We start from the raw sequence: 18,907 nt of genomic DNA on the forward strand, positions 1-18,907 counted from the left end.
CCGGAGCTCGGGGGCGCACCCCTCCCAGGCGGCCGTGGGCAGGAGCCTGGGGGAGCACCCCTCCCAGACGGCCGTGGGCAGGAGCCTGGAGCCCGGGGGCGCACCCCTCCCAGACGGCCGTGGGCAGGAGCCCGGAGCCCAGGGAGCACCCCTCCCAGACGGCCGGGGCCCGGAGCCCGGGGCGCACCCCTCCCAGGCGGCCGGGGGCAGGGAGGGGCACCTGCTTGGCCCGGCAGAGGGTGCCGCGGCGGTACATGTAGTCCTCCGAGTTGACGATGAACATCATCTTGTGGGTGCTCAGCTTGAAGCGGCAGTCCACGTTGCAGGCGCTCTCCACCCCGACCAGCCGCTTCCAGGAGCTCTTGGCCTCGCCACGCAGGGCGCGCACCTGCTCACACTGCCACCGGCGGAACTTCTTGAGGTTCCTGGGGGTGAGAGGAGGATCTGCAGACTGGGAAATCCTCCGGGCGCTTAAGCATCGGGAAGGCATCCGACTTCCCCGGGTTGGAGAAATGCAAACGGAAGCAGTAGAAACCACCACCCAACCCCTCCCACCAGCAACGCGCGAAACCCAGGCAGGGCCCGGTGCTGCCCGCGGCGGGAGGGGCCTCCCTGGGCCCACGCGGAAGGAAGCGCATCTGTGGGTCCTCTTACCTCTGCAGGAACACGGGCTTCAGGAGGAAGCCCTCGGTGGGCGAGCTGGACGCCCCCTCGGTCCCCACGTACTGCTCCACGTACCGAGCCAGATGCTGTGGGGCCAGAGGGAGGCAGGCCTGTGTTTTCATCCCCACCCCCCAAAGCATTAGGAGAATGGCAGCTAGTGAGGAGCGGACGCATGACGGAAGCCACCAGACGGCGGCTCTGGATGGAGCACTCGTCTAGAGCCATGAGTTCAACAGCTGTGGCACTTCATGCTCACGTGGATGAATCCCGGCCATGTCCCATCCTCTCTGTCCGTCACATACAAGCTCACACGGGGAACCGGGCCCTCACACAGAGGAGCGCCGGGTCTGGGGAGCAGGAACGACATCAAGACACACGCAGTAGGGCAAGGCCAGGGAGGAGCTGGGGATGAGCAGAAGGCAGGGCTTGCAGGGGCCGCCTGGGGCTGGGGTGGGCACGGCCTGCAGTGTCCCGTGATGCTTCATCTGCTCGCCACCCTCTAAAAGCCAGACGCTCCTCCAGACTCAAGCCTAACCAAACCACATTTGCTGGAAACTTCCGGAAGGGGCAGGATGTGCAGACCCCCGAAGCACGCAGGAAAGGATGCAGTGAGGGAGCCCCCCGGCTGGCTGTGGTGGCGGGGGGGGGGCCTGACCCTGTGAAGCCGGCTGGGGGCTTACAGGCCCCAGGACCCCAGGTGGAACGTGCATCCCGGAGTGCAGACCAGGGCTCTGGGCTTTGTGCACGGGGAGCGCAGGCTCATGCGCCCCAGGGTCTCAGTGACCATGCTGAGCGCGGGCCCAAGTGGGGCATCACAGTGTTGGCGGCAGGTGGGAGGAGCCAGAACAGGGTTGTGCGGGGAGGGCGGCCCGGCTCTCGCATGGCCTCCTGCCCTGGGACACCCCCACTGGCTCCCCCTCAGGCTTCCAAGGACAGCACTCGGGCTGCAAGTAAGGCTTCTCTGGGTGGACATTTGGCAGCCTGTGCTTGGCCAGTGTGTGCCCAGGGCTTGTGGCAGGGGCGCCCACAATGCTGCCCGTGGGACGGCAGGTTCAAGGTGCAGAGCACAGGGCTGAGGTTCTCACCTGGACCTCCACGGGGTCCTCTGTCTGCGCCTCCTCGGTGTCTAGAAGCTCGATGGTCATGATCACCTGCCCTTTGCGCTGGAGGAACATCACCTAGGGAAGAAGGGGGACGAGCAGCTGAAGCCACGGGGAGGGCCCAGGCGAGACTGAAAGGGCGCCTACGACTGCCTTCCCCGGCCTCCAGGGCCCAGTAAGAGTGTGTGGTTATCAGGCAGGCCGGCAGCCACGTCAAGGCCTGGCCCCAGCGCGCCTCCCGCGCCCGAGCAAAGCCGCCGGTCCTCCCCCCTCCCCGTTGCGGGCGCCCCTCCTCGCAGCCCCGGCCTCGTGGGGGACTGAGCGCGGCCCCCACCTTACCTTGAAGCAGTTCTCATCGGCCATGCACCGCTCGGCCTTCCACTGGTAGCTGGTCTCCCTGGCAGCACGCACGCAGCGAGAGGACAGGTTCCCCCCCGCGGCACCCCGCTTCTTCTCGTTCAAGTAGAGCTCCACCACCTTCAGACAGACGTCGTCACTCACGAGGTGGTGCAGCTGCGGGGAGGGAGAGCCAGTGGGCGCCCGGCAGGCCGCCCCCCGGGGAGGGGTGAGGCACAGCTGCCGCCCAGGGAGGAGGTCCGCCAAGTCCATGAGGTGGCCCGGAGGCCGGGGTCCACCGGGCCGTGCTGGGCGGCCACTGCGCTGGGGACAGGCGGCCCCGGACCAGATGGGAAACCAGCCCAGCCTGGGCATGAGGAACGCACAGAAAAAGGACCGAAGGAGAAGTCCCCAAAATGGGGGCGGGGATTATCCCAAGGTGGTGCCGTGGCAGGTAATTTTCCCTAAGTGTTCTACTATCAACACAATTAAGTCTTGTAATCCCTACAAATGGACTTAAAACCCGCAGGTGCAGGAAGAGAGGGGTAAGGGAAGCAGCTGGCAGCGGCGCCCTGGACAGGCTTCCGCAGTCTCGGGGCCTTCCCCGCCGCTGCTTTGTTGAATAAATACAACATGTGGCCACACGTCAATCTCACACGGTGCCTGGCACACGGCAAGGTCCCAGTAAACACCGGCCGCTGTTACTGAAAAGAAGAAATGCTGATCAAACAAGGAAGAAAAGGCAAAGAGCACCAACAGGGCCCCGCAGGCTGCCGACGGAGGCATGGAGGGCCTCGAGAGCATCCAGCCTGCTGGAAAGTGGGGAGCTCGGGGTGAGGGGTCCTGGCCCCTACCAGGACTTGAGCTAAATACCCCCGTTTTTCTAGCTCCTTTTTAAAACAAAACAAAACAAAACAAAAAAACGAGTTCTACAGGAGACATTTGTGGAAAGGGGAATTAAAAAAAAAAAAAACAACATTCATCAGAGCATCCGATCTGGTCCAACCCTCTGGGTGCTACAGACGAGCCTGCTGTCCCCAGAACGGGGGCCCACTGGGGGCAGACTGGACGGCCAGCCCCGGGACGCATGCTCAGCCCTGTAACGGCCTGAACAACCGGGGGCTGTCCCCGTGCCAGAGGCCAGGCCGCAGGTGCCTGCCCGTGGGGAGGGCTGAAAGGAGGCAGGGCTGAGGCTGTCCGGAAGACCCACCAAGCTGCACGCTTCGGATCTGGGCACGCTTCTGGGGGTGTTTTTGCCTCAAGGAGAAGTTTGTAAAGCCTGAAAAGAAATGCCATTTCTAGCAACCGTATCTGGGTGGGAGGGTCAGGACACTATTCTTTCCTCGGCTTTTTTGCTTTCCGGCGAATAGCCTTCCTGGGCAAACAGGAAACCAAGTCAAGCTGAACAACAACAATTCTGGTGGTAAATGAGCAGGACTTACATCCCAGGACCACATCTGCCTCATCTGGGGTTTTGCTGTTTATAATAACGTGACTGATTCACGTGCCTGACTTTCTCTCATGGACACTCAGCTGTCGTGTCTTTTTTGCTATTCTCAGCGATGCGGGTAACTGGCCAACAGTCTCCCTCCAGGAGGAGCGGGCCGTGGTTCCTCACGTGTCGCTACCCTCAAGAAAGGTGTGCGGACAAGGAATCAAATGAATCCTTGTACAATCGCCAAAAGGTGGCAACGAGCCACACGCCCATCCGCAGGCGAGTGGATGAACCAATGTGGTCCACTCACTGCCACTGCTCTGTTCACGTGATGTCGGTGAATTCTGTGTTACGTGAATCCTACCTCCATAAGAACAAAAGGAAGGTGCTGACCCTGGGGATGAAGGCAGGGCCTCTCCCAAGGGGCCTGAGGCTGCCCGGCGCACGCTCACCTGCCTGGCGATGCTCTGCACCAGCTTGTCCATGGTGAAGCCCACGTAGGCGTGGATGGTAAACATCTCACGCAGCGTGTCCTCGTACTGCGTGGGGTCGATGCTGCCCTCCAGCAGGCTCCGCACCATGTCCAGGAAGGCCGGGTAGTACTCCTCCAGCTCCACCTCACCTGAGGGGCGGGGACAGCCATCACCCAGGGCCAGACACTCGCGTGGCCCTCCCACCACAGGCTTCCTCCTACCGGCCCTGACGAGCCGCCCGCATCCCCGCCCGGCGGGGGGAGGGGAGCACCCGTGCAGCACCCCTGGGGGCCCCAGGCCTTACTCGGCTGCTTCAGCCGCAGCTCCATGGCGGGGTCATTGCCCTTCTCGCGGCGGCCCTCACAGAGCAGCTTCTCCCGCTCCTTCTCGGTCCGGTACTCCAGGAGCTGCTTCTGTGCCTGGCGGTAGATCTTCAGCAGCCTGGAGCACAGGGTCTGGTGGAGGCGCAGGAAGAAGTACCAGTTGTTGTTGGCGAAGAAGAGGCTGTACACGTCGTCCAGGGGCTTGTGCTGCTGTGGCGGTTGCTCGGCGGCCGGCGGCTCGCCTACGGCCCCCTTCTCCTCTGAGGGGCTGCTCTGCGGCCCCGGCGCTGGCTTCTTCCGGTCACCGGAGTCAGCACTCTGGCCCTGGGGGCTCCCCCGGCCCTCATCGGCAGAGTCCTCGGACGCGCCCAGGTCCAGCTGCTGGGAGAAGAAGAGGCTGGGCACGAACTGGTGCACCAGCTGGTGGATGGTGCCCTGGTCCTCCTTCTGGATGGCTGGCTGCCGCTTCACGTAGTAGCTGATGAGGGCGGCCGCGTCCTCCAGGATCTGCCTGTCCTCATACACGAAGATGAGGTGTGGCTCGCTGGAGGGGGCACTACGGCCCTCGGAGTGCTGCTCCTGGTGCTGTGGGGACAGGGGGCCATCAGGCAGGAAGTGACCAGCTGGGAGAAGTCCAAGATGGGGGGATGGGGCCAGGGCCACAGGGCTCTAAAGGCATCACACTCTGGTCCGGGTGCAGCCCAGTGCCTCCCACCTGCCTGGTCCCGTTCCCCAGCCTACTCCGACCACTGTCCTCTCTGGGTCTAGAGTGATTTGACCTACGGGAGCATGGTTAGCCCTATCACATCCCCCTAGGCCTTCCTGCATTGCTCATGACAGGACCACAGTCCCTGGCATGTTGTCCTGCAGCCCCCCCACACCTGGCCTCTTTCAATGCTTCAGGGGTGTTGAGCTCCCTCCTGCTGTGTGTGGGACCTTTGCACATGCCCCTCTGCTCCCTGGCCCTGGAACGCCACAGCCCCTGCTCAGTCTTTATCCAGCTCGTGACTGCTTCCTGCGAACCTGTAGATGATCATATTCCCTCCAGACTGCCTTGAACTGCCTGCTGAGGTCAGGCCCGACGACGTGCTCTCCCGGGTGGCACCGATGCCCAGCACCAGGTACCAGGCACCGAGGCTGACACACACCCAGGCTCTTGGAAAAGTGAGCGTGGATGCCGTCCCTGCAGGTGGGGAGCTCCCAGGGGCAGGGTCGGGTCTCTCTCACCTCTCAGTGACCAGCCTGCGGTACAGCACTGAGGGGGCTCCTCGAACAGCCATGGAAGGAGTGACTTACAGACAACAGGTGCAGGGCCAGGGCCTTGGCTTTCTGGGGTTGGCGACTCCTGTCTCTTTCCACCAGAGGTTGTACTCCCCCAGTGCCACTGAATTCTGCCGCAGCCCGAGACCGCCTTCCCCCCACAGGGAGGAGTCCTGAGAGCTGGTGTGCCCAGTGCCTGGCTCTGGCGTGACCTTTCTGCTACTGCTTTGTGAGTCCCGATCTCATTTGTGCCACAGACGTCCTCAAAAATCTTTTCAAGTCCTTTCCCTGGGGCAAGTTCCGAGGCACGGAATACAGAACTGTTGTGCTCTGCTAACACCCAACCACGAGGGGCCAACCTCCCTATGCACGAAGGGCTTGCACATGCAGAGCTCACGAGGCTGGTGGGCCGACCTCTGGCCCCAAACAGTGCCCTGTCCTTTCCTCTTGGCCCCTAGGGCAAGAGTGAAGGAACTCAGCGGTGACCGTGGTGGGCCTCATGGGTCACCTCATCAACTCTCATTCTGACGATGTCCCACGGACCCTATTTGGGGGAGTGGGGGTGGCGCTCTCAGGCTTGGACCATCGACTCGAGGATTCAAGTGAGGAAGCTGACTAGCTGCAGGTGGGCCCTGCGGGGCCGAGGGTGGCCCAGGGCAGGGAGGCAGGAGGGAAGGAGCTTCCTATCACAGGCCCTTGCAAGTAGCTCACTCCCTGCACGCATTTTTCGATGCCTAAATCCTCGAAGCCTGGCCCCAGCCCTGCCTCAGGTCTGTGGTGAAGGCCCCATGAGCCTGACTGTGCCAAAGTTGGCAAGAAGGCACAGGGCAGTGGCTAGAGGCAGAGCCCTAGGGCCCAGAGCCCTGGTCGCCTGTGACCGGCCTCGGCAAATGGCCACCTCTCGTGCCTTGGTTTCATTGCTGCTAAAACCAGGACAATGGTACCGCATCGTAAGGTCTGTGAGCATGAGACAGATGGAACGTTCCTTCTCAGGGTCTACCTGCGCCAGGCACACAGCTGGCAGCAGAGACAGGAGAGCTGAGGTCACCTGAAGGAAGGTCCATCGAGGCCCTGGGGGTAAGCGGGGAGGCGAGAGTCCCCTGCCAGCCATGGCGGAACCGCTACAATCCTCCCCCTGAACCCATTCTAGTCTGTCACAGAAACATCCCCTCCACCCCTACACAGCCCTGCAAGAGGGATGCTGGGGAAACAGAGGCACAGAGAGCCGGCAGCCTGCCTGAGACTGGGAGAGCTGGAGGTGGAGCCGGGACCCCTTGCCCGCTCAGCCCTGCACAGAGGGCCTCACCTCGTCATAGACGCTCTCGATCTCGTTGAGTAAGCTCTTGGAGCGAAGGGCCTTGGTGTCGTTCTGTTTGAAGTTTACGGCCTGATGGTCCAGGGACTTGAGATATGCCTTCTCGTACTGCTCCCGCCAGATCTTGTTGAAGCCCTGCTGGGCCTCCCGCCACTCCTCCTCCTTGGCCTTCAGCCTGCAGGGTCAAAGGGGCTCAGCATGGGGACAACCCCGGCACCCACCATGGGCAGCCTGTCATCCACCCACAGGCCCTGCCGCGTGCATTCCAAACTCGGGAAGCCGGCTCCCAGCCTGGGCCATGGGTTCTGTGCTGAAGAAAAGAGGACGGGAGGGAGCAATGGCTCTGTAGAACCAATGTGGCTGGTTTTACAGTTTCTCAAAATACTGCTGCCCCAACACCTCCTCCCTGCCCCGGGCCATGGCACTGCCCACACTCTGGGTAGGTGCTGGATCAACCACGGGGCTCACTTGCTTGACTGCAAGCCCCACAAGAAGGGACTATGTCGGCCTGGCTCAGCTCTACAACCCCAGGGCTGAGCACAGCATGTGGTCAAGGGCAGCCACTTAATAATTAATACCTGTTCACTAGCACAAAAAGGGTCCCAGAACGTACTGCTAAGTAAAAGACAAGCTAAGGCGATCCTATTTGTGCTTTAAAATAGTAACTTTTCATGTTTAGATAGGATTACGTGCATGGTGGGAAGTTCTAGAAGGACACAGACAATTGTTCAGTTGTGCTTTTCTCTCAGGAGTAGAACAGGCGATGAAGACTGGAAACCACACTAAGCCAGCCCGAGGCCCCGGGGACCCCCTCCCGATCACACTGGTGACAAACAGCACTAATGAGCTCCCTGGGGACCGCCTGCGGCAGGTGGGGCAGCCAGAATCTGGAGGACACCTTTTCAGGACGACGGGGACGGCAGTGACGGGGTTTTTCTTGAGGCTCTCGATGATCTCTGGAGCCTTGTCGCCGTAAATGCGGTGGATGGCGCGGCGCTGGATCACCTCCGACGTGCCCCCCAGACAGTCATCCAGCCGGAACTTCTCCTGATCTTCAGGTGCCATCCGCGAGAGCTTCTTCTGCACACTTTCCAACACGCGGATCGTGGCCAGGTTGGTCTCCAGGACGACATCTAACTATGGAAAGGAAGGCAGGGGCCGGCTGTCGGGGGGCAGCGGGGCCCTGGGGACTGGCCTGGGTCGGCAGAAGAGATGTGTAGACAGAACTGATCAACTTCTGTGTCTCGGGGGTGGGTGGGGGGATGATGGATACCAGGCCGTGGAGGCCCTGAAGCGGCTCCAGGGGCCAGAGCAAGAACGGCTGGTTACGGGGCTGGGGTCCGACCCTGGCAATGGTGCAAGCCAGACGCCCACTAAAGAAGACTTGTGGGCCCCTTCCCACTGCACGAACATCCAGTGGCTAGAACACAGGTGGACCCATCTGAGGAGGGAAACGGTCCCCGGGCGGACCCACTTCACGGGCAACAGCGGCAATAAGGGAGGACTCACGGTACTCATAGCCCTGGGGAAGACTCTCCAGGGCACGTGCTGATGGGGAGCCAACCCCCAAAGGAACACACTGTGTGATTCCACTTATGACAAAGTGACAGAGCTGGAGGGTAAGTGAGTGGTTGCCAGGGGTCGGGAGGGAGGTGGGGAGGTCCATCAAGGACGGCAGGAGGGATCCCAGGGGTGGGGGAGCGGTGGAGTCCCTTAGTGGTGGAGAATACCCACACGCGCACACACGCACCACATACACGCGAACACGTGCACACACATACAAACACAAGTTCAACTATGGAGATGTGAGTAAGATCTCAGGGTGAGTCAATGGCAACCTCCTGGCTGGGACACTGTGCCCACGATTTTACAAGCTGTGACCGCTGGGAGAAGGGTGTCCGGGTTCACTTGCTGCATATAAATATACAACGATCTCAATAAGCATTCCAATGAAAAAAATTAAGGTAACTTGAATTAGTTAATTAAATTTAAATAAATATATGTATTTAAAATCGAAAGAAACAGCACCATTGCCTAGCCAGCCTAAAAGCCAGCAAGGCAGAAAAGGGACACTTTTGGGTGCTGCCCCCTGCTGGAAAGTGCTGGAATCCCAGATACTCGAAAGGAGACTGGGGAGGGTGCGAGGGAGGATCAGGAGGGAGAAAAAGACAAAGTGGAGAAGGGGGTACAGGCTCGCTCGCACTCCACGCCTCCCTGATCCCAGCAACACCAGCACACACACCTCAAAACGCTCATCCTCACAGCGGTGCAGCTGCTCTTCGTAGGGGGTCTTCTTGGAGCTGACGAAAGTGGAGTCCTCTGACCAGGAGGGGAAGGAGACCCAGGTGTCATTCAGCACCTGCACCAAGAGGAAATGCTATGACCAGGGTGGTAGGCCTCGGTGGCCAGAACCATTTACTATGCCGCCCAGCATGAAAGATATGGAGACAAGTAACATTGTAATCCGCATTTTACAGGAAATTATCTTCTCATACAAATAGCAACCTTAATTTTAAAGTGGTTTTAAGAGAAAACAGGACTTTGGTCAAGTAAACAAATCGTACTATTTCAGGGGTTGGCAAACTTTCTCTGTAAAGGGCTAGATAATAAATATTTTAGGTTTTGCGGGCCAGCCTATCTGTCAGGACGACTGAACTCTGCCTTTGTCCTGATAAAGAAGCCACAGGCACTATGTATATGAATGAGCATGTCTATGTGCCAATAAAACTTTATTTGCAAACACAGGCATAGGGCCAGATTTTAGTTTGTTGACCCCTGGACTATATATCCTGAAATCAGCAAGCACTCTTGAATTCTGGAAACAGAGTAAGAGCCTGTCTACTAACCTCGAAAAAGTATTCCATGGTCAGGCTAAATAGAGACACCAAGGGCAGTGAACCTGGGACACAGCAGGCTCCTGGCAGAAATACACATAAATCTAGATGGAGGAGAATGCCAAAGCCAATGCCAAGGCCACGTGCTCTGCAGCTTGCCAAAGCTACCAGTAGGGAAGGAACCACCATCTCAGCTCAGGCATTTTGTCTGGCCGCATCCCAGCACCGTCTGTTATTCAATATTTAGGGGGCTGACACTCAGTTTTCATGTAAAACATGGGGGTGATGGGTGTTTTTGCGGTGTGGGGGGTGATGCACCACGTAAGCTGACATGAGCCGCCAGGGAGCACTACCTCCTTGCAGATGGCCGTCCTCCCACTGCACTTGGGCTGCTGGTAGGTTTTGGGGAGCGCTCGGTAGCTGGATCCAATGCGCTTGCAAGACGCGTAGTCAATTTCCCGGCTTATTCCATCCCCGGATCTGTCGCTCATGGGTGGGGCGAATGACAGCTCTTTCACCCCCAGGAAGGACTTGAACTGTGCAAAGAGTTCTGGAAATTTCCTTCAGAAATAAAGACAAACAGTAAGTTGGCCTCCCTGGGGCTTTCTGGGAGGGACCTAGTGCTTTTGGGATGGCCTCCTGTAAACGCCCCCTGACGGTGGTCAGAGAGGAGGGCCGAGGCGGAACCAAGCATCAGATGTGTGTAATGTCCTCAAATGTGTGAGTAAATCTGCCTCCCGCCCTTCTGTCACCTGCCAGGTCCCAACACTAACAGGAGAGCCTTGGAACACGCTGGGAGAGACAATTCGGATTGGCAGAAGCTGGGGCTGGTGATGTTCTTTAACTGGAAAAGGCCGGGCATCAGGCTGGGGGTCGGTAAACTACTGCCAGGCTGCCCATGCCCGTCCCTGCAAATAAAGTTTTATTGGTACACCACTGTGTCCATCTGCTTGGTGCAGCCTGCTGCTGCTCCAGCATGAGTTCAGCGGCACCGCCCCTCGGCCCCGACAGGTCGTCTGCCCACCCTCGCTCCAGAGTCGTCCTACCTGAGGGGATCCCCTCCCAGACACCATCTCACAAGTGATTAAACGATCTGTGATTAAACGAGTACCAAATCCTACCGAGGGGCGCCTGGCCGGCTCAGTCGGTGGAGCGTGCGGCTCTTGATTTTGGGGTTGTGAGTTCGAGCCCCACGTTGGGTGCAGAGATTACTTAAAACAATCTTAAAAAAAAAAAAAAGAAAACCCGACCACAAGGAGGCAGGTACTTGGACGGGTGGCACGGCGATCCTGCCCCCTGCAGCCCCCTTCTGTCGTGGACCACACGCTCCCCTCCTGAGATGGCCGTCCACTGTGCCCCACTGTAGGGACCCCATGCCAACTCCACTCACAATGAAAACCCACGAGCACACGGAACTGCAGGGAGGGAAGACATCAACAAAACCCATGCGGAGGACATCTGACATTGCAGCCGTGACAATGCCCACCGTGAATGCTCCAAAGGGGGAGTGGTCACTCCGACACAGCCCACTCCTGCCCCGACTCTGGCAGATCTCGGGGCCCCCGTGCCTGGCTGCCCCTGGGCGTGCAAACCCAGACCGAGGCTCACACCTCGAGAAAGGCCTTGTCGGGGCGACTGCTAGCCCAGCCAGGTGTCATAGCAAGGCGAGCGAGCAGAGGCCCGCTGCAGTTCTTCATTGCACATCCCCATGGCCCTTCCCCGGCACTGCTCTCGGTGCGTGGAAATGGGAACAGCGGGCCCCAACCCAACACTGCCCACCCGTTCAGCACCTCAAATTTCAAGCTCCTTCATTCTTCTCCCTTAATCCCTCCCCGCCCCTGGCCCCCAACAACGGCGGGAAGTAGGTTTGGCCATTTTGCAAACAACATGCTGCTGGTAGGAAGCAGGGTCCCAATTCGGACTTGGGGCTGGTGACGCATCCAACTGGGCATGCCCGCCCTGCCCAGGCCTCCGCGGGCCCCTCGCCCACCACAGCACGTCATCGTTCCAGCAACAGCGCCCACTCCGCAGTGGGACCCAGACCCAGAGCACTGGATTCTGAGCTCACAGACACACTGCCGTGGGAGTGAGCACGCAATTCAAGCCCATATAAAAAGCCAGCCATGGTTTAGCCGAGGCTGTGTAACAACGCCATCCTGCTCTGGGCCATTTTTCCTTAAGAGATCCCTACCAGCCTGGGAGAGTGAACCCAAGTGAAAAGGTCACCCTGACGTGTGTATCCTCTCAGGACCTCAGGAAGCACTGCCTGATGACCCTAACTTGACCTCTGAGTATCCCAACCTATGGAGCATGACCTTAGCACTGACTATAGAACCTGGAGACAAACGCCCTTCATTACAGACCTTGCTGAGAAAACCACGATTCGTACAAGTAAGGGAACAGTATGCAGTCACTACCAATGATCACGTAGACTCACATTTCACACTGAAAGACATCCAAGAAATACCAAATTAAAAAAAAAAAAAAGGATGCTGCAGCCCAGCCTGATAGCATCGTGTCCCGAGGGCAGAGGATGAGCGAAGGGCCAGCTTCTGGGCTGGGCCACCCCAGACCCACCCATCACCACGGCAACTCTCTTTGAAGAGTCGTCTCTGAGCGAAGTGAGAGGTATGCACTCTGGGCCTCAGCCTCCTCATCTTTAAAATAGACTGGAACAGGGGTGCCTGCGTGGTGCAGTTAGTCAGGCATCCGACTCTTAGTTTCAGCTCTGGCTGTGATCTCGGGGTCGTGGGATCAAGCCCTGTGCTGGCCTCCATGCTCAGCGGCGAGCCTGCTTGAGTCTCTCTCCCTCTCCCTCTGCCCCTCCCGCTTGGGGTCCCTCTCTAAAATAAATAAATAAATAAATCTTAAAAAAGAAAAATTGAAACACATCAAATGTGTCCATGAGCCCGTATGACGCTTTATAAAAAGAAAGAAAGAAAAAAAAAAAGAATTGGTCCCTAATTGGTCCTGTTAAGACAGGAATGTGACTCATCAACCAGCCATTATAATAAAGGCAGAAATCAAGCATCTACCCTGGGCCGCCGAAAGGTGAAAAATGCTGTTGAGGGTCTCTCTTTTGCAACCTCCAGTGAACCCATAAATGAATCGAGCCACAGAAAGAATGTGGACACCACTGCCTCCTGATGGACAGAGGGACGTGGCGGCAAGGGCTGCAGGTGTGGGGGCGCCACCACAGAAACAGCAGGGAATGAAGCGGGAGGGAGAGACTCACAGACGTGCTCTAACACAAAACCCAGACGAGGCGGCAAGAGTGAGCCGTGTGCTGGACGGTACCTGCGCCATCCTTTGGGTAGGGAGGCACTCGCTCCCAAGTGATACTTTTGAGGGGGGAGGGAGCACAATGGGATGGCCCAGGGAGGGGGTCCTGGGGGCTGGTGAAGGTCCACGTGTGACTTGGGTGGTGGGCACAAGGGGCTTTGCCTACAAATGATTCATCAAGTCATCCATCATGCAGATTCCTGGATCTGTGCTTTATTTTGTATTTAAAAAGAAAACTTAAAAAACTTTTTTTAATTAATAGTAAAGGGCTCAGGAAGCGCCTGTCCCTGGGGATGACTTTAGGGCTAAATAAGCCGCTACACAGTCATTATACAATGTGCACTTGCCACATCCCAGACACTATTTTAAAGGTCTTAAGTGTAGGGCCCACCTGGAGCACTCTGAAACTGTGTGGTACCTCTAGAAATCCCCATTTCCTAACAGGAAAACTAAGACTCAGACTGTCTAAGAAACTTGCCCGACATGACAGAGCTGATGAGCTGGAGGCGACGCTGGGGCCGGCCCACTCCCCTCCTAAAGCGCACTGTGCATGTGCATTCACCTACTAGAAAACCCCTGCCCTGGGCAGCGGCCGCCCCAGCCCCCAGGGTCTGCGCATCTCTGCCCACAATCTGCAGCAGCCTGTGCTGAAAGCAGGCCGCTGACCCCACCAACAGGGCTTCTCTCTGGCCGGCAGGGGTGCTGAGTGGCCATTTCCTTCTTCCTGGCAATTTCCGATTGGCAGAATTTTTAAAAGCACGTATCAAGTGAATCCCCAGAGGATTATACTGGGTGGAGAAAACCCAATCCACAAAGGTTATGTACTATGTAATTCCACCTACATAACACTTCTGTTATGTAAGTTTTAGAGTTGGAGCGCAGATTAGGGGTTTGCCAGGGGTGTGGGGCCAAGATCGGGGCGGGGAGGAGGACGGACGTGGGTGTGGGTAACACAGGTCAACACAAGCATCCCTGTGGTTCCGAAGCCGCTCAGTATCTTGACTGTTGTGGTGGCCACGGGAGCCTTCGCAGGTGATGGAGCTGTACACACGCACGCACACACATACGCGTGCACACGCGTGCATGAAGCGGGAAAACCTGACAAGACGGGTGGACTGTGCGAGTGTCAGCATCCTGGTTGTCGCCGTGGGAGAACAGGGCCCAGGACCTGTCTGTGTTCTTTCTCACTCTACTGCGGCTCAATCTAGAATGACCTCCACCACCATGGCAATTTACAAACAAAAATCAAAGAAAGCATTTACTGTTTCCCGAAAGCGACAAGCAACAGAAAGGTGGACAGAGTTTAGGGATGCACAGCCTCGGGGAGGTCCCGGGAAGTATCACTCACCCGAGAAACGGGCTGACGAGCTGGAGGAGCTCGGAGCCGGACACGAGCTCCTGGTTGAAGAGCGCGATGCAGCGGAGGAAGTTCTCGTAGACCTCCTGGCTCTTCAGCACCCTGCGAACCTGCGGGGAGAGGGAATGAGGGGGCCCTGGAGGGCCAGGCCCCACCCGCACTCCCCACTCCACCCCACTCCACCCCACCCCTCCCTCAGCTCAGACATCACTAGGAGAGCACGGAGTCACCGATGCACATGGTCTCAAGTGACCAGTTGTGGTCAGCAGGGCAAGGGGCTCCAGGCAACTAATTCACGGCTCAGAAGGTATGCACGCGCAGGGCCAGCTCGCTGGCTCCTGTCACTGACCCTGGGCGGGAGCCCCATAACCACCCCGGCTTTAGAAAAGCCACACAGCTTCGGGGAGGCCAACATGTGTCTTCAAACCTGCGCGGGTCCCGAGCTCTGCTACCTTCTGCCTGCACCGCTGCCCACAGTGTGAAGCTGGGTGGCGGCCCCTTCTCCCCAGCCTACCCCAGCCGCTGCCCAGCCTACCGGCTCCCTTCCCACGGGCTGTCCCATCCTGCACACCCGAGCTGGGTGAGGCCAGCCTCGACGGCTCACCTTGTCAAAGAAGGAAAACTCCTGCAGGGTGCCGTACTTCCCCACGGCAGCAATGGACAGGTCTTTGGTACCTCGGAGTTTCATTTTCTTCTGTGGAGAGAAATTCCATGCTATGAAGGCTCTGGGCATCTTTGTCAGAGTTAGGGCGTCACCGGCGCGGAGCTCCCTGACAGCAACCGCCACGAGGGGCTGGATGGGGTCTGCCCAGGACCCCTGTGGAGGAAATCTCAGGACCACCCATCTCAGCCTCCGTGGCCTAGTGAAGGCTGCTCCACCCACGATCTGGGCTCTAAATTTCAGCAGTTTAGGGCTTCTGGTAATAGGTGGGAGCATCACAAAATTGGAACAGCAAGGGAGATGTATCCTGGGATGTAGTATCAGAAACTTCTCCCTCTGCCTGTTTTGTCCTGTGGGCTGTAATGGGGTGGGGCAAGGGGATAGAAAGAAGACAAGATGATCCTAGAGAAGCCTGAGTTTTAAATCTCTGTTAAGAGTTTTGCCTCTAAGCTGGACTTAGCCCAGAAATTGGCTGCGTGCTTGAGGCATCGAAGACCCTACAAAGCCATCTCCCAATGCGGGGGTATGTCCAGAGGACACAGAAGCCAGCTCAAAGGGGCCCCATCGGCCAAATCTGAGACAGTTTAGATGCGAAGATGAACAATAAAAGTCACAGATTACAACCCAGAGTCCCTGCTGATGTAGGTGCCCAATAAATGGGGACGAAGGAAAAGCTCTTCCTTACAGTAGAAAGCCAACTAGTAAATGCACAAAAAATGATGGAATTAGAAAGTCACCATCATGGGTGATGAGTGCAACAGGAGATGGATCTCAGCCCCTCTCACTCCTCAACGGGGCTTCTTGTGCAGTGACCAACCTGCACAACTGCATATGGTGGCCTGCCCATGAAAGAGCATGGTGAAAAGGAGAGGACCTAGCGGTACATCCTGTTTCTACAGGAAGAAGTAACACTCCTCATAACAATCCTGTGAGCCACAGGTAATGAGTGAACAGCCACCTTAGAGGTGAGCAGAACTCCTAAGTTCCCACAGCTGGTGAATTCCAGTGAGACCAAGGTCCAGACTCCGCCCATGCCCTGGGCACACTGCTCCGTAGGTCGTCTACAGAGAGGACCCGGTTGCTGGGGGTCCATATAGGTGGACATCTATGTGCACAGCTGATGGTTACCTTGGCTGGTGCAGACACTGGACGGAGGAGCGAGGGCCGAGAGCGCTTTTTGCTGTGTTCCAGATTCTTCTCATGTTCACTCTTCTGGACACTGTTCATTTCACATGGCCCATTTCCTGTGAACTACAAACACAAGAGGTGATTAGTGCTGGAGAGATATAGCTGAGCCCCTCAGTACTGGCTCTTGGTGTCTGGGTGTGTGGAACCACCTTGGGCTCAGCCCATGGCCCCAGTGAATGCTGCCTGCCACAGGCCAGCAGGGGGCCCCATCTGCATGCGAGGCAACTCTAGCTCTTCAGATGTTGTTGTTGTTTTTTTTTTAAAGGATTTTATTTATTTATTTGAGAGAGAGAGAATGAGAGACAGAGAGCATGAGAGGGAAGACGGTCAGAGGGAGAAGCAGACTCCCCGCCGAGCAGGGAGTCCAATGTGGGACTCGATTCCGGGACTCCAGGATCATGACCTGAGCCAAAGGCAGTCGCTTAACCAACTGAGCCACCCAGGCACCCAGATGTTGTTTGTTTTATTAGAGGAGAGACCGGGTACCCAGATTATCACAGTTTAACATGGCTGTGATGGATGACGGTCCTGATAGGTGAAGGAGGGCACAGTGGAGAGACATGAGAGTTGGGCTTTGGCGTGCAGGGCTCACCCAACAGACCACTGACAACAGGGGTCTGCCTGCATGTTTGTGCACCCCACAGTAAGAGAAAGCATTTCAGGCAGGGGACTGGCACGCATGAAGCCCTGGCAGCGAGAAACAGCCGACGGCCACCAGCTTACTGGGGCGGGGGGCGGGGGGGGGTGTCTTCCAGCCAAGTCTGTATTCTTTTCTATGAATGGAAAAACAGGTCTTGAGGAGTGTCATCACTCACTGGCAGGCTCGTCACTGGTCCTCCCAGGCTCTATGCTTAATAGATAGGAACGCTCATCACAAGTGGGGTATCTACAGGGTGTTGGCAATATTTATGAGGAACAGTTCTGGAAGAACAGTTCAGGATTGCATTTATGTGAATGTGCCAGAAAGCTGAGCAGACATGGGGAAGGCAGACAGACCTCAGGTTCTCTGCAAGATGTGTGCTGGGACAGGGAGGTACCTGGCAATCACCCCATCACCGGACCTGGGACGTGGAGACACCACCTGAAGGGAGTACTGCTGGCCCAAGGTGTGGGCTGGGTGAGTAAGCTGTGGTGTATCCAAACAAACAGCCAGGAACTACCAGATACCAGTGTGCTAGCTCTGTGTCTGGGGACAGGCAGACCTGATACATTCTTACAGGAACAAGAAAAAAACCCTAGGGGCAGAACAAACAGGATACCATTTAGTTTTTCTTTAGAATAAACATTTGTTTGCCCCTGTGTAGGAAATTTCTGGAAAGACAGATAGTATAAGATACTTGTGAGTACCTAACTCTGAAGAGAGCAACCAGGAAACTGAGACAAGGAAGGAGAAGTTTACTTTTCAAGCCTTATGTTCTAACTAGTGCTTGATTTTTTCATTAACACGCATGGTTTTTGTACGACAATAACTGTAACAATAATATTAAAGACCTATCATTTAACGACAGGCAAAACCTGGCCCTCAGGGGATTACGCTTCTCTGGAGAAGTTTTCTGAAGATTCAAAGCTACTCTAAGAACCTGAAGTGGAAACATCTTCAACTGCTATTTCTTGTTATAGATGCCAGAATAGGTGCAAGCACCAACTCCTGAAGGAGGGGGCCAGGTGACACCGTGAGCGCTGAGTGGGACCAGGGCCCTCACAGGGAGACCCACTGCTCGCCCAGCCACGCCTCCCCCAGCTGGAAGGCAAGCCCAGTCTCACCCAGTTTCCTTAACACTTCAGACAGTTCTTACTTTTTATAGTTACATGTCACCATTTGTGACCGTGTCAGTTAGATGGACCCTCAAAGACCCTTTGGGCATACTCACCATGCTCAGCCTGTTTTTGTAAATAAAGTTTTATTGGCACATAGCCATGCCCACTGGTTGCCATACCATCCAAAGCTGTTTTCCCCACCATAACCCCACAGCCAAGTCTTTGTGACAGAGACCCACTGGCCTGCAAAGTCTAAGACACTATCAGGCCCTTTACCAAAAAAAAAAAAAAAAGTTTGTCGACTCTGCCTTAGGCCAAGTGGTCACATTTAATTAGAACAATATCAGATTTCATCTTTAGTTTCTTTTTCCTGCTGTTTTAATAAAAATTCAAAATTTAACATAAAGGACGGTGAGGATAAAGATCAAATTATACAACAGATTCTTTGTGGGTGTTTTTAATAATTTTTAAAGAACTGATTCAATCGTTTGAAATGTACAAGATGCTCTAATCAATGAACTCTGCTGAATTGGTAACAAAATGCTATTTCAAGAAACTGTGTGGGCAGGTGCCTTTCTGAGGGAGATGCTTATTTTTCCGGGGCCGGCTTTGTTGGGGTCCAGCTCCATAAGTGCTGAGTGGTGCCCAGCAGGGGGAGCCGCAACCACAGCAATCAGAGGACGGGGGCTCCGCTGCCCCCTGCAGCCCGCCCAGCAGAGTCCTGGACACCAGTAAGGCTGCCCTCGAGGCAGGCCTGCAGAGCTCCCCGGCGAGTGTCTGCAGTGCACTGCCCCCCACAGCTCACAGCCCCTGCCTCACCCAGGCCAAGGACTTTGCTGAGCAAACTTCCAGCGGGCTTAGGGGGAGACCTCCTCACGGCCACTTCCCAGAGGAGGAACTGAGGCTTGGGGAGGTGACCTGC

General features: G+C 56.7%; 1 protein-coding gene across 1 annotated transcript in view; it reads right to left on the reverse strand.

The window, feature by feature from the left end:
- The window catches only part of SIN3B (SIN3 transcription regulator family member B), a 36,321-nt gene that overhangs the window by 2,453 nt on the left and 14,961 nt on the right, over positions 1 to 18,907 (reverse strand). Inside the window, exons 6-18 of the mRNA XM_034998674.1 lie at positions 16,168 to 16,290; positions 14,983 to 15,072; positions 14,370 to 14,488; positions 10,093 to 10,300; positions 9,148 to 9,264; positions 7,804 to 8,042; positions 6,897 to 7,080; positions 4,312 to 4,915; positions 3,987 to 4,156; positions 2,103 to 2,276; positions 1,749 to 1,841; positions 655 to 749; positions 221 to 425 (exon numbers count right to left, since the gene is read on the reverse strand). Coding sequence (XP_034854565.1) covers positions 221 to 425; positions 655 to 749; positions 1,749 to 1,841; positions 2,103 to 2,276; positions 3,987 to 4,156; positions 4,312 to 4,915; positions 6,897 to 7,080; positions 7,804 to 8,042; positions 9,148 to 9,264; positions 10,093 to 10,300; positions 14,370 to 14,488; positions 14,983 to 15,072; positions 16,168 to 16,290 — 2,421 coding nt within the window. The remainder of the gene's footprint in view (positions 1 to 220; positions 426 to 654; positions 750 to 1,748; positions 1,842 to 2,102; positions 2,277 to 3,986; positions 4,157 to 4,311; positions 4,916 to 6,896; positions 7,081 to 7,803; positions 8,043 to 9,147; positions 9,265 to 10,092; positions 10,301 to 14,369; positions 14,489 to 14,982; positions 15,073 to 16,167; positions 16,291 to 18,907) is intronic.

This window comes from Mirounga leonina, unplaced genomic scaffold (assembly GCF_011800145.1).
Source record: "Mirounga leonina isolate KUSES-001 unplaced genomic scaffold, KU_Mleo_1.0 Mir_94, whole genome shotgun sequence".
In the NCBI taxonomy this organism is placed as follows: Eukaryota; Metazoa; Chordata; class Mammalia; order Carnivora; family Phocidae; genus Mirounga; species Mirounga leonina.